The sequence below is a fragment of the Vicugna pacos genome, chromosome 16 (genome assembly GCF_048564905.1).
Source record: "Vicugna pacos chromosome 16, VicPac4, whole genome shotgun sequence".
Classification (NCBI taxonomy): domain Eukaryota; kingdom Metazoa; phylum Chordata; class Mammalia; order Artiodactyla; family Camelidae; genus Vicugna; species Vicugna pacos.
In genome coordinates, this window is record NC_133002.1 from 33853987 (window position 1) to 33869449 (window position 15463).

General features: G+C 45.7%; 1 protein-coding gene across 2 annotated transcripts; it reads right to left on the reverse strand.

Moving 5' to 3' along the window:
* Nucleotides 1-772: 772 nt before the first annotated feature.
* Nucleotides 773-13285, reverse strand: MSL1 (MSL complex subunit 1). 2 transcript variants are annotated; one of them, XM_006214318.2, is made up of 9 exons: nt 11860-13285; nt 9178-9401; nt 7665-8047; nt 5709-5756; nt 5186-5250; nt 4463-4530; nt 3946-4070; nt 3705-3777; nt 773-3307 (listed from the first exon to the last, which is right to left on the reverse strand). In XM_006214318.2, the coding sequence occupies exons 1-9, from the start codon at nt 12625-12627 to the stop codon at nt 3217-3219; spliced, it is 1845 nt and encodes a 614-aa protein (XP_006214380.2). In that variant the 5' UTR covers nt 12628-13285; the 3' UTR covers nt 773-3216. The 2 variants fall into 2 exon arrangements, with proteins under 2 accessions (XP_006214380.2, XP_072794859.1); XM_072938758.1 differs by lacking the exon at nt 5709-5756 and having other exon boundaries at nt 11860-13284.
* Between the last annotated feature and the right edge of the window lie 2178 nt (nt 13286-15463).

Genomic DNA, 15463 nt, shown 5'->3' on the forward strand with positions numbered 1-15463 from the left:
AAAAATAAAGACCTAGAAGAGCCTACTGATCACAAGGTAAATTGATACAATAAGGCTGCCAAGTTTGGTGTCTAAATAAGGAAAGTGATAGTCTGCCACTTTGCCTTTCTGTTGTTTGGTCTGGGTGCAATTTTTAAATGGACATGTGCAAATTGTTCACTCATCTAGAGAGAACTGAAACATTCAAAATCCTTTCTTCTGAGGGACAATTGTAAGATCTCTGAATGTTTACTGTGAAGACTGGGATAGCCACAGCAGTCTTTAACTATTTGAGGGACTATGAGAAAAGGACGAATTGATCTTTTTTCATCACCCTGGAAAGTAAAGCAAGAACCCATGGGCTCGAGTTACAAGAAGTTAGATTTTGTCACTAGAAAAAAATGTATAGGAGAAAACAAAGTGTTAAAGGAGAAGCTGGACTTCATTTGTCTGGAATGTTGTCAAAGGGAAATCATGTATTAGGGGTCAGACTAGATGACCTCTAAGTCTTTCCAACTGAGGTTTTATTAATTTAGATACCAGGCACCAAGCATCCTATAATCTCTTGTTTTTTAAGTTACCAATTATGTGTAAGGAAGAACACAGGACAAAGGGGGATGAAACATACATTGTGTTCATACAAAATGGAAGCGCATACCTCATATAAAAGTAAAAAATGGTGTGTTTTTCTATTTTGTGAAAATGGATTTCTTTTTCTAATCTTTTAAAATATGTAGGCAGAATTGTTTACTGCTTCCGGGTAAATTAATAAATTGAAGCGGAAGTTCAAAAATTAACAGCCACAATAGTTTATTTACAATTGAACTCTTTATAAGATATTTACAAGACAACCAATTTTACACATCAGAAATGGTATCAAAAGTATGAATTACAACACAGACAACAATATGAAATGGGCATAAACAAAGCTGAAGTAGACAGACAAGCAATTTCTTTTTAATTTATTAACACTAGCTTAAACTTTGTTAAAAAAAAAAAAAGAGAAACAAAAGAACTATGTTTTAGGAGAATTGCAGGGCCTTCAGCTGAAGATTGAATTTCACAGTGTTGTATCCCATGTAGGGAAAAAATAAGACTAATTTTTCCCCCACACTCTTAACACACTGTGATTTCGCTCTTGGAACTTTGCTAATCTACTCTCCAACCTCCTCCAAAGCTTCAGTATATCCAAATCAAAGGAGAATTGATCTAGAAGAGGGGACAATAAAATAGAGGTTCTAGGTAGAGGGAAAACCAAAGAAACAGAATCCACTTAAATCTGGCCAGATAGCACCTCATGGATTCCTCTTAGTCTAACTCATGTTCAGAATCTGGGGAGTCCCCTGGGTAGGCACAAACATAAAGGTTAAATTTGCTAACCCATATCCAAATTAGGAATCCGACAAATGCTGAAAATCAAGCAGAAACTGAGAGGAATCAAGGAATAAAATAAACAGACACTGATTGGTCTTTTTTCTTTTTGGGCACATTATAAAGGAACATAACATAGGTCGGAGTAGGAAAGCCAAACAGCTTGCCATATTAAAATGATGGAGAACAAAGAAAACCTGGCCCAGTTTTTCTAGAAATCTCCTTCCTCTCCTTAAGGTGTGAGATGAGAGCCCCTAGTGGAATAAGTCCTATTTCTCTCTACGTTCTTGCTGCAGTGAAGTTCACAGCAGGTTCCCTTGTGGAGAGCCCACTCTCTCCTAAGCAGATGGAGTTACAAATGAAAAACCATGGCCACACATACACAGATAAGGAGAAATAAGAGCAGCAAGATCATCCAAGAATACTACATGTGCTGCCGGAGTAACTCCTTTAAAAGTCAAACTCAGGGAGCACAGATCAACATCTCACAAAAAGCTTTAGCAGTGGGAGGCCCCTGAGGAACTTTTCTTTTCTTCCCACAATGGTATCCCATTCTCTCATGCTCCACTGATGGGCCGGCCACACACCCTACATACCTTGGCTTCTCCTCTAAAAGTGCTAATAATCTGGGGACATATTCTCTTCAAGGATAAAAGCCCCTACCTTCTAGGAGATTAGACCCCTACTTGTTTTCACACAATAGTCCTGAAGACTAAAGAAAGGCAATTCCTATATATTTAAGACCAAAGGTCTTGGCTCTATTTTCCTTCCAGATAGTTACAGGGATTTTACACTGAGACCAAAGTGGCCTGGAGTGCTGTCCTGAAAACTTTTTTTAAGGGGGGGGGGGACCAAGATGGTACACATGCAAATCTATTTTTACAAAGTGAATGGAGAAGCTCATTAGGTACATCTGTTTGTTTCAAGATGTAGACATTTGCCAGCCAAAGGAAACACATATTTCCACATATACCCCCACCCTCCCAAAACCTCTATCCCACCACCATGAGCTCAGCTAAAAGGATAAAACCCAACTAAGGAATACTCGAGAAGTGATGTGACACAAGGACATCTACACAGGTTCTGGCAAGCCACCCCCAAATGCCAGCTGCTTTTGTTTAGAGCCATAACTGGTCCCAAACTAACCATCCTCATGCTCTTTTCCAGGGATTTAATTTTTTGAGGGGTGGAGGAGGAAATTCAGTTACCCATTAACTAAGAAAATAATCATAGCCAAACATGCCTTCCCACATGGCTATATCACAGAATAGTTTTAACAGAGCAACTGTTTTCAGATAATTATCTACCAACTCTTCAATCTCTTTTCTACCCTGTGAAGATGACTTGCTTCATCACATCACTTGTTATTCCTCATATGGTCCTTAAGCTCATGGTGAGGCTTATTTTGTTCTGTTTTAGGGTAAAAACCACTATACTGAAACTATAAGGAAGGGTATACCAGGGCCAGAAGAGTGCCATGCAGGCACAGCTCTAAAGGCAGGGGTTGCTTCATCTTACACAAGTCTAATGAAGAGAGCCCTTTTACCCCTTTAACATAGGCAAATGTAGAGAAGCAGACCCCTGAAGCGTCCGAATCTGCCATCCTATAGATTTACCTTGAGAGCTCATTTCCCCAAAAAGGGAAAAGAAATCCCGGTCACCCTCCATAATTCACAATTAGCCCAATGAAAGAGTTTTTGTGAAATCACAGTGATGAAAACAAAACGAAGATCAGGGGAGTATGGAAGGGCATTATCAGCGAATGGTAACATACATGAGGACAGAGGTCACATATACAGGTCTCTGCCACTCTCTGGGAATGGCATGCTACAACTATCTGAAGACAGAAGGTTCTTGCCAGCACAGCTATTTCCTACATGTCCGATGAGGTGTTTGCTTCTTCTGGATCTCTAACCTGCATCGGCTACGCTCATCCAACCAGGGCAGCTCAAAATTCCTGGTAAAAAAGGATAAGGAAATCAACTTGCAAGACTAGAGGAAATTTAGTATTGACATGAGAATAACTCAAAAAAAGACATTATGCCCTTCACACTCCTAGCCCTGACTTCCAAGCCCCAAGTTTGGAGTTCCTTTCCTACCTCAAAGCCAGAACAACAGTGTGCTATTAAAGTGACTGAATAATCTATTTCTAACTCAAAAAGCAATCCTCCTAATTCCTGGCTTAGAATCTTATCACTGCAAAAGCTAATTGCTGAGGCAGCCTCACTTCTGTCAAAGAGCCATGGCTGTCCCTAAGCCAGTGATGCCACCTTACGTGTGGGCTTTCATGAAGTCTGAAAGGGAGGGGAAGTACAAACTGCCTGAGAGGAGGGGGAAAAAGACTTTATACTTACTGTGGAGTTAGTTTTGGTAATGGTCGTCCAAATGCTACAACAGGCAAGAAGGGGGTAATCATCAAACTTTCAACTATGGAAGAAAGCCAAATGGGACCTTGTTAGTGACACAGATGGGAAATGTCTAGCAACCGTACCTGCTCCAAAATACTGCATATTCATTCAGAGCAAGTTGTATCCTGGAGCCTTGCACCCTTTTTCTTCTCTGAAAAACCTACTCTTTTAGACAAACAAAACTTACCATCATCTGGCTCAGGGAAAAATGAGGTAACCTCAGGCTCAGATTCCTGAATTCCTTTCTTTTTATACATTCTGAGCTGCAGTCGCTGTAAAATTCTTTGTTCCCTGATCCTCTGAATATCCCATCTGGGAAAAACCAGAAAACAAAACAAACAAACCCAACATTACTGAAAACCTGCTCTATAAAAGCAACTCACACAATCCAGTTGTTAGGGAGATCTTTGCTGAGTCTTCTAGATGGGGTGGGGTGGCGGGTGAGGTGGGGTTGAGAGGTAGTAGGGGTAAAGACAGAACTGCCTGCTTGGTTAGGTCTAGCAATCTAAATCATGTATGTGTTGGTGTTTCCCAAGAAGAAAAAGAGGTCATTTTACCTGTAACAACAAACACAGATACTCAACCAATTGGGAAGCCAGTAATTTAAAAGTATGAAGAGCTCCAAGGCTCTCCTCAGCACAGATGAGAGAGGTCAGGGTCCTACCGGGCTCAGTCGTTCCCAGAATGAACATCTCTAGCCTCACCTTTTCCTTCTCTTCTCATCCAGCTCCAGTTTTGCATGCCGCTTTGAAAACACACTGTCATCCAGGTTCTGTGTAAAAAATAGCAAGTTTATAAGCTGTTTATCACTATGTGACATGTGTACACTCATTTCCAGCTTCCAGGAATGTAAAATCTTTCACCTTCGGGTCCCACCTGAGTCTGTGAGTTCTATGGATATCATGGGAATCTCCTGGTAATAAAACCAACAAAACACACATTCCTTTCCCCACCTCTACCCTTGCAGAATCTCCATATTTCAAAATCACTGATATAACTTTCCAAGGTGAAAGTCACATCAAACTGAAACAAACCCCTGACAACCCTTGAGACTGCTATAAACCCTCCCCACCTCCATACTTTGTTAAGAGTCTGAATTTAAAGTAAATACCAAACTTTTAAAAGTCAAATGAGCTTGGAATAGGTAATTCTGCTGCTGAGTAGTACATGCTAACTTTTCTACTTAACATGAAGTCTACCTTTGTTTTGAACATTCCCCAGCTATTTTTGAATAAATCAATTAGCCACTCTGGACCTCAGTTTTCTCATTTATACAATAAAGAAGTTGGATTACATCATCTCTCAAGTTCCCCTCTGGCTTTAAAGCTCTATTTAACCCATCTATACGTTACAATGACATATTCCAGTTACACCCCCATTTCTATCTATCTCTCACTCCCTTCCACTGACAGGTCTTGGGTACCTACCTCCAAAATGTCTGAAGGATTTGGGTCCCTTAGAGGCTCTACTGAGTGGTCCCTCCAAGAAGGAACTGGAAAGAAAAAAAAAAAAGAAAAAGAAAGGGAGGAGGGGTGGAACCACCCTTAAATCCAAGGTCACACAACCTACTATTCACTAGGACAAGAGGTCTCTCCCCAGATAAGACAAAGTTACCAAGTGATAGGAATCCATTCTATGGCCTCACCTGAAGCCATATTCAGTGTCCTTGCTATGATATTAAAAGAACCTAAAATGCCATTGCCGTCTGCCAAACACAGGATCACAAAAAAACCCTAAACCGATACCTGACAATTCATATAATGGATGCTATTGCAGTTCCTGAAAAACAACTGAAATTTGTAGTCATTTTGAAGTCTATAGTGTAATCATATGCCAAGGAATCTCACTCTCCCACATCCAGCTGATGGGGAAATGCAGCTCCCAACCATCCACCATCCCACCAACCACCACCCCAGGCCCAGCCAGCACAGTAGCTCCTATTCTACTCACCAGCCAAGACTGAAGTTTCTCCTGCAACACTTGATGGCATCAGACACCCTAAATAATGCAGGAAAGAAGAATCATCTCAGTGTAAAAAGAAAAAAAGCCCACACCCAAAATGGAGGAAAGGATCATCACTGAAGTTCTCACTAGGAAGCCATTTTGGTTTTTTGAGTTGTTCTTTTGAGAATTTCTCTCTGGGGAAGGGGAAGAGGGAACAACAGACAAAAGAAAAGAAAATAAGCCCACCACTTTTTTTTTTACACTGAGACGACTTCTTTTCTTCATTATTTAGGGTGGTTTCCCTGCAACAGTTGATGGCCAAGGATATCAAACCTTAAACTCAGAACATGGCAGGTGAGTAAAAGTTGACCCTATTTTTCAAATAAAAGATCAGTGTTCTCAAAACTTACATATGTAGTCTTCTTAAACAGCTCCCTCCTCCCTCCAAACAAACTACCTTGCTGGTCCAGCCTGAACAACATGCACAAAGACTTTGGCTTCCTCAGAACAAGCCATTGAGACTTCCTCTTGAGATAGGGGGCGTCAAGAATAAGGATTCACACGTTTATTCACAACTCAGGCTCCTCAAAGGGCGGGGATCCCGCAATCATACTCCTTCTGTACTCCTAGACCCACAATCTCAGAGGTGTTTGGAATTTTCTGTACTAGAGCAGAGAGGGTTTTCAAAAACAGCCAGTCACACAGAACAGCTCCGGACCAAGCCATTTCCCAATCCCGGATGGGAAATTGCTTCACAGTTTCTCTTAAGTTATCACACAGCATTGCCATGGCAGCAAGAAGGTTAACCATTAAGGATGAACCTGTTCAACTGACTGAACCAACAATAAACCTGAACCTAGATCAGGGTCCTGGTCTATCTCATGTACTCAAGTGTGAGACCTAATGAATTTTAGATAATTAAGAAAACGAATCTATCTTCCCCACTTAATTTTGTCACAGAACAGCCAAACAAAGCCTGGAGAATGCTCTTGTCTCATTGGAATGGATTCCCATCCCCATCCCCGCTAGGGAAAGACATAGTAGTAGAAACTCAGGGCTGCGGGTCTATCCAAGAAGGCTTCCCCACCATCACCCCAGAGCACCCGCAGTGACTGTCACAGACTAACATGACACGATTGAAGGCACATTCCAGTTACTGGTTGATGTAGGAGATAGGGGAGCATCTCTGTGTGGAAGCCATGAAGAAAAAAAGGGAATGAAGACCAAGGTCCCATACCCCACACCCATCCCAAGCAGCTCAGATATCCCAAGATAGTCCTTATTGTTTGAAAAATAGTTTGTAGACCATTTTATTTAAATATATGAACAACCAATGGGCTACTGCAATCCAAGTAAACTCTTCACATTTAGAACCTTTGTGAAGTATAGTAAGATAAAGTAAGACTGTTGGTCTTTGGCAGATTCCTCCTGCCCCCCAGACCGGGACATAGAGATACAGATAAATGTTTTATATAGTTAAAGAGCGGAGGCCCAGGTGAAATTCCCCACCCCAAGCTGGCTCCCCAACCCAAAAATTACCATTGGCCCCTGAGAACACCCAAAGACCACCCTCCCAGGTTTCACACAATATCAATTGCAGGAACAGTCGTGCATGGCAAAGTATAAGTTCTATGCATTTCACAGCACAGAAAACCCTTCTTTCAGAGGGCATGCAAGTTGCCGGAGATTACACCCCCAAGTCTGGTGCTCTTGTGATGAGCAACTTACTGGCAAACACATCTCCCAGTGTTGTAAGCAGGCAAATACATTGAGCACATTTTGCTGTAATTCCATCTATTTGCAATGCCTGCACAGTGTCTGTCTCTGGCTGTTAACTTACTCATTCTTGACAGAACTCTGCTTTATTGATTGCACTTTTTAAAAAATGCCAAAGGCATTTTCACACTTGTTAGCTTGACCGCCACCACTAGGGTATAAGAGCAAGTGTTCTCTATGCCTTACTTGCTACAGTCTCCTCCTTCTTTGGAGAGGATTCCCGTAATGGTAACGGTGATGGGGGAGGCTGGTGCCAACGACACAAATACATTTCTGTGGTGGAAAGGTACGGCAAATCTTCTATCTCACTTGAGAAGGCTTTCTCCTTGGGATGGGTGCTGGGTCCCTTCTGGGGAGTCGAGAGTCTTGGTGGGGTGTCCACTGAAGACCGGGGCTTTTCTGGAGTTTCTTGGCTCCTCAATTCACGTTTACAAACAGTTTCAGATAAGGAACCACAGGGTTCCTCTTTAACGGGAGAGTGCTTAGGAGTTTTTGTTTTGACTTTTGAAAATTCAGGAGCCAGCTTTTTAACAGGAATCTTTCTTTCTGTACTTCCAAATGGGGATTTCCTATTAGATAGGGAAGAAAACATTACAAAATTTATTGACTCTTGAATGAAATCTGATTTGATTACATTTAGGGGCAAGAGAATTAAGCTTGCTCCAAAATGACCAGTATTCAGGTATGTAATTGTCTGGGTTCATTTGGCCATCATGAGGAAGAACAGCTTCATGCTTAACAGTATATGTAACAGGCCCTTAGTAAATGTTTGTTAAACAAGTGAGTTTCCATGATTAAGAACCTCTACTGGGATCCTACTGCCTACTAAATCTAAAAAGGTTCCTATTTTATTCAAGATCCTTTTAGCTAACATTAGATGCCTCTACCCTGAGGCCTATTTCAGTCCTGTCAACCAGGGACCAGTCTCTTATTCCCCTGCTACACACCCTCAATCCTATACCATGTTAATTATAATCTCTATTTCTTTTTTTCTTGTATCTTCTGGCTTTTTCCCACCAATCTACACACACACACACACACACTTCTAGAATGCCATCTCTTCTCCTTTTTACCATATTTTGTTCCAAGATCCCTCTTCTCCTTAAAGTTTCACTATTCTAACTCACAATAATTTTTAACACCTCTGAATCTTACAAAACTTAATATCACTATAGTCTATCAGCATATTTTATTGCAGTTGAATCCTGCAAAGTTTTCAAAATGTATGTCATCTTTACAGCCAGACTAATCACTTTGAGTCCAAGGATGGTTAGATCTTACATTTTAATGTGAAACAGTGTCTAATGCAATGAAAGAATTTAACACTTCTTAACTTGAAGTGAAGTGCTATAGTTCTCTTTAAGAAACTCAGCTGTCACATTTGTGGCCCATTCTCTTTATGATGTACTCTGCATTCTGTAATTACTACTGTGACCAATATGTTCCTAACAGACTTTTATACACTGTGTAAGAATATTTCAAGATAGTTTCTCAGCACAGAAGACCTCATGATTAATATAGTTGTATTAAAACTAATTCATAATAGGAATCTTTCCTTCTATACTTCCAAATGGGGGCTTCCAATTAGATAGGGAAGAAAACATAAAATTTCATAATTCATAAATCCTAATCCCTTACTCTCAGTCACTGGAAACAAGTGTCCTCCTGTCTAGACAGTGTAACAAAGTTATCAGCACACCTTTTGTGTCCCTTTCCACTCCGCCCACAGGAGAAAGGCTTGGGAGGCAGAGTCTGGGATGTCTCAGAAAGCTCCGGCTGGCACTCCAGTTTAATTTTCTCAGATAGCTCCGTTTCCTCTCTCTCTTCAGTTTCATAGCCCTGAAACAGCTTGTGCCTTTCTTTCTCGTTATCCTTCTTTACCAGCTGCATCCGCCTTTCCATACGTTCAATCCGAGCAAGAAGCTAAAAGAGAGAGTGGCAAAATGCAGGCTTAAAAAACAAAAAAATTCAACGCAGGTACTTGGCCCCATTTTGGAATCAATATGGTCTTCTGCCTTTTTCCATGAGCTATAGCAATTCAACTTATTTTAATAGGCAGACATTAATCTGACTAGATTTCCTTAAACACAATAGACAAGACAAGGTACACCATTTAATTGTAGGGGCTAACCGTTGTAGTTGGGGAAGGGCATGGGGGAATTTGTAGTTCATTCTTCTGAAAGAAAATCCTCTTCGCTGGGATGCCACAACATGTTTCTTAAATGGCATGGTCTCTGCTACAGCTAACCTTGTGGCTCCAAGTCAGTTTGGGAGTTTCCAGAATTAACCTTAATGCTCTTTGAGGAGGCCCTAAGGTTCTCCAAACACTATCCACTCTACTTTCACTCCAAAACGCTATACACAAGGGCAAAGTCCAGACAGTACATTGAGAAGAAATTAAAATCTCACACAATCACAGTGCCACTAGGGATTCCAGTGTTATTCGAAAGGAGGAGGGGGGAGGTGCCACCTAAACAGTGAACACTCAATTTGGAATAATTATAAGAACCAGTACCCATAAATCCCATCGATCATCAAATATGCATATTGCTTTACATTCGAGATAACAGAAAAAAAACCTATTTAGCTAAGTATTAAAAACAAAATCTTCTAACTCTATTTAAAGGGCGGACCACATAATCAAACAGAAAATGGAAGTCTGTATCATTGAAAACTTCACATTAAAATGTTCCAAAAAGAGGTGCCAACTGTGCTACTTATCTCCTATAAGCAGAATTTTATTTGGGTTAGACAGTGATATTAATGTTGATTTCACTACATCCATTTAGCTGCATAGATTTCATGAGAGGCCAAACAGCAACTGGAATAAGAGAAACAAGCTTAGGCAATGCTAAGTCTGCAATACACAACAGAAGCAGTGAATGCCAAGTTCAGACTGACACGCTATCCTTAACTCACCCCACTTTTCCTGCCTAGGAAAGTCTGCAAAGGGGCCATTACCTCGGGAACTGAGCAGAAACCTCCACAATCAGCAGAGAGCCCCCTGTCAGCAATACTCTATTTCCAGTTTTGAGTCACAGCCTTAACATTACTTAACCACGGTTTGTGGGTGACATTTCCTTGATTTCTTCTCCTTCACTGGTCCTTCTCTTCCCTCCTCCCCCCTGCCAAGTAAGGATATGATGTGTTGTTATTACAGTACCATCACACCCCTAGACTGCAGTACAGTAGCTGAGCAGTGCCACCTCCATGTTGAGTAACTTCCACAAATCAACACCATGAGATATTTTAATGAGACCTGCCCCAGCTCCCATTCCACCTTGCAGAATGCATTCTCCGGTAGCCGCTGCCTGAAGAGATTCATTTGGAAAGCAAACGAAATGAATAGCCCTCGCTCCCATGCTCAGCCCTTGGTGCACACAAACGCCAGAGAGAGAGAGAGAGAGAGAGAGAGAGGGAAAGGGAGGGAGAGGGAGAGAGACTGCTGCAGCCAGAACACAACAATTGTAGAAACCATGTTTATTTTTAGGCAGCTGTAAGGTATGCTAGCACGGTATTACCCCACCACCACAGCTTTCCTGATACATGAAGGAATATGTTTTAACGTGAAAGGTGCCTTTAACTACTGCTGCAGTAAAAACAAGCCTATATAGTCATGCTCCTGAGAAGTACAAAGAAGTAATAAACGACTTCCCCACTACTTCAAGATTCTAAAATAGTGGGGGGAAATTTTGGTCTACTTAATACACTTAATAAGCTTAATTTCCACTGATGCCTTAAAAATCTTCCAGCCTCTAAACACCATGCTTATACAAGGAACTGGTCAGTAGGTCATGTTTTATAACTCAGATTCCTATTAAAAACTGTCTGAAATCAAAGGCAATGATTCTCTTAATGTCAGTTTTAAAAGCTAAAACAGGATTCCGCTGTGAATCACCTCTACGTATCTGCCAGTTAAAAAGCCTACTACTGTAAAGATGCTACAGCAGTGCTTAGAGCAACAGCTGCTATGTTCCTCTCCTCCAGAACGCACTTCTAACGCAGAGCTCTTTAATTTAACCCCTTCCATAAAGCCACCACATATGCAGCCCACCTTTTCATTTTCAACCTCTCACAAATCAGGTCTTTTCCCACTCGAAACGTCTTTCCCACACGTCTGGGGCTGTCATTTTAAATTAACCCTTTGGCACCTGAAACGTTCCCCTCCCCCTCCCACTAGGAGGTTGCCCTTTAACCTTTCCCTCCAACTCAGTGTGTCTGTGAGCCTGGCTCCCAAGGACCCGGCACCTAAGAAGACTCCTTTGCTGGTGGCCAACCTCCAAGACCCTAACCCAGGGATACCTTAACCTACAGCACCCCTTCCCCCGAGCATGCGCACAACTCGCTCCTCGTCCCGAACGCAGATTAACCCCTCCCGTACCGTGTCTCTCTCAGACTTCAGCTCCTCGATCTCCTTCTCCTTGGCCTGCAGCTGCTGCTGCTGCTGTTCGATGAGGTCCAATTGCAGCAGAAGGATCTGTTTGAGGCAGGCGGCCTGACTGGAGGCTCCCGAGCCGCCGCCACCCCCGAGAGGGCTCTTCCTCATACTCTTCCATCGGCCCTCGCTGGCCGCCAGGGTCCCAGCGGTGGCGGTGGGTGCAAGGGGTGGCGGCCCGGGCAGAGGTAGTGGTGGGGGTCCCGCCGGGTCTGAGGCGGTGGCAGCTGGGGGAGCCGCCCCACCCTTGTCCCCAGCCCAGGGCGTAGGCTCTTTGGCCGCCGCCACGAGAGAGCCCGTCTGAATGGGCAGCACCGCCTGATACTTGGGTCGGGGACTGCAACCGGCTCCGGCTGCCGCTGGCTCCCCCCCAATGCCAGCTTGTTTGGTGGCCGGGGGCGGACAGGGCAAGGGCACCGAGCCGCCCCAGCTCTCTTCCTGCTGCCCCGGGGCCGCCCCGGCCGGCAGTAACAAGCCCCGGCCCTTGCCGCCACAGCCGGCCGGGGAGGGCGCCGGGCTCCCGCCCTGGGAGGAGGCCAGCGGGGGCCCCGGCTCCTTGAGCTTACGGTGCCGGGGGAGGAAGTGGGCTTCGGCCGCCCCGGGCTCGTCCTCGGGCCCGCCCAGCGCCGCAGCCCGCTCGTAGTCCAGTCGCTGCTCAGGGTTGCCGCCGGCAGGGGCCGCGGCCGCCTTGAACACTGCGGATCTCATGGTCATAGTGGTCCGGAGCAGCGCCGGGGACCGAGACGGAGGAGGGGGTGGGGAAGGGGCGAGGTGCGGGGGGTCTAGGACGGAGGAGGGGGAGGGGAGTTTGGCGGGCTCGCCTCAGCAGCGCGGCAGCAGGCTTCGGCTAGCGCGGCTCCTCGGGGGCCCGGGCGCCATCCCGCCAGCGTGCGGTGAAGTAGAGGCCGCGGCTGAGGCCCGCCGCCGGCCCATGGGGGCCTCGCCGCCGCCTCTGCTGCCGCCGCCGCCGCCTTCGCCTCAGAGGCAGGAGCTCGCACCCAGCCGCCCCCGAGCTCATCCCCGGAGCTCGCTTCGGCCCCCCCTGGCCCGGCCGGGCCCGCCTCGTCTCCCCACCCCACACCCCCCTTCCCCGCCCCGGCCCCCCGCCCCGGAGCTCGCCTCAGCCGCCCCGAGCCTCCATTTTCCCCCCCCTCCTCCTCAGGAGGGGGTGGGAGGGATGGGTCCGCCCAAAGCCCTCCTACTCCGGGAGGGGGTCTGTCGCCTCCTGCAGGGGTCTCCGGGCTCGGGGTCCCCCTCCCCCACAGTCACCCCTGGCGCCTCAGCGTTTCCCTTTAAAAAAACGGAGCCGCTCGGAGCCACCACCGCCGCAGCCGCCGCCGACCGGAGGGCGCATGCGCGGGGAGGGAAGCGGGCGGGAGCGAACCGGAGCCGAGAGGAGGGAGGCGGATCGCGCTATTGTGGAAGGGGCCGCCGCTGCCTCGAGGAGGGCGGGGAGGGGGCCGCGGGGGCCCCGGGCGCGGGGGGCCGGCGAGGGGAGGCCGGGGATGAGGGGCGAGGATCGAGGAGCCCGCGGAGCGGCGGGGTGAAGGTGGGCTGCCGGGGGAGGGGCGATCCGGGGGAGGGTCAGGAGGAGGGAAGAAAGGGCGAGGGCGGCGACGGGTAGAAGGGGAATGCGGAGGCGCCCCGGGAGAGCGGAGCGCGAGAGAATGGAGTTGAGGGGAAGGAAAGGGGTTTCGGCAGGCAGATGCGCCCTCTGTGGAAGTGTCCCGGGCGCTCCACGTTCCCAGCCTGCTCTGGGCGGCCCCTTTCCTGGGCACCTTGGCAACTGGCCTGGCCCTCGCCAGAGGGGACCCGCGGCCGCCGCGGCCCCGCACTCCTCCTGGACCAGAGTCAGGATACAGGCTCCTGTTTGAGCCTGTGGGTGTTTCCTGGGCATAGACTTCTAACCCCTCCACCCCCTGCCCTCCCCTGCAGCCCCAAACTGTTATGGGAGAGAATGAAGTTCTTTGTCTCTAAGGGATCCTGACCAGAAACGGAGGGGACCTCTGGTTCCCTGAGGGAGGAAAATCCATGATGTCTTCTGCCTAGGGAGTTGTTGCCACCACCTCCCTGGAATGAAGCATTGCCAACTACTAAGAGTTCTTTCCCAATGGCCATCTCCCCAGCCTTCTTAAGTCAATTGTAGCATCTTCTTGGGGTTTCTTGAAAGACTGAAGCAAAGGAAATCTCGAAAGGGGTTAGGAATAGGGAATAGGAATACTTTAGGGTATTCTCTTATGCTGAGCACTTTGTCTTCTCAGAAAGAGTTCATCTTGTGGATGTCTGTCTGTCTGTCTGTCTGAACTTCCAGGCCACTTTAGCCACCAAGTCCTCACAGAATTCTGAGTGGAAAAACTTTTAGTTTCAGTTGATGTTTTCTTCTTTTCTGTTCAGGTGGGATTTTTTTTTCCAGTCCATATAGAGACGGAGATGAGTAACATTCTTTGGCCTAATGTGAAAACCTCTAATTAAAACCATCTCTGCCTTGTAGGCCCAAAGCATGAAGCGCTGGAAATTTTAAATAAATGGATGCTAATGTGTTAGGACACCAAGAGAGCCCCAGCCTTCTACCAGAACGTATGGCCTCAGATCTGCAAGGGGAGTATTGGGGTGAAGTGGGATGTGGCAGCAGGCATGTAGGATATGGTGATCTTTTTCAATGTCAGGACTTTGAATACCATCTCTATACTGGCAACTCCTAAATTTATATCTTCTTCCACTCATAATTCCAAAATCGTATATATTCAACCACCTAAGAGACAGATCCACTTGGATGTCTAATAGGCATTTCAGACTTACATCTAAAATCACACTCCTTAATTTCCCTCACCCAAATCCTGCTTCTTCTACAGCATTCTTCTCTTTCTCTCTCACTCCATGCCCAATCACTCTTCAGTTCCATTGCCCTTCTATATAGATATAGATATATAGATACAGATATATATCTCCAGAATCATCTCCACACCTTCCACCTTGGTCTGAGCCATAATCATATCTCACTTTTTGTTATTGCAGTAACCTTGTTAATTAGTCTCTTCAGTTTCAACCTTTGCCTTCCCCCACGTAAGTCTGTTCACAGTAGCCATAGTGATCCTGATAAAAGACGTGAGAGAGATCATGCTCTTTCTCCACCCAAAACCCTCTCACAACCTTCCATCTTATTTGGAGTAAAAACAAAATCATCAGTACAGCCTATAGGATATGGCCTGCTGGTTCTGCTGAGTTTGGCTCTTATGACTCTACACCTTACTCACTCCTCTCCTGCCATACTCACCCAGCGTGTGTCTGCGCAGGTCCTTTTGTTTGCTGTTCCCTCCACCTGGGCCATTCTTCCTTAAGATATTGACATACTTTCATACATGGCTACCCTGTGTAACCCACAAACTCCTCCAAATTCCCTCTCCCCTTCCCTGATTTATTTTTTTTTCATATACTTATTACCATCTAACATGTACTTTTCATTGTTTATTGTCCTCTCCCATTAGAATGTGAGCTTTGTGTCTTGTTCACTGCTGTATCCTCAGCCCCTGGAACCATACCTGGCACAAAG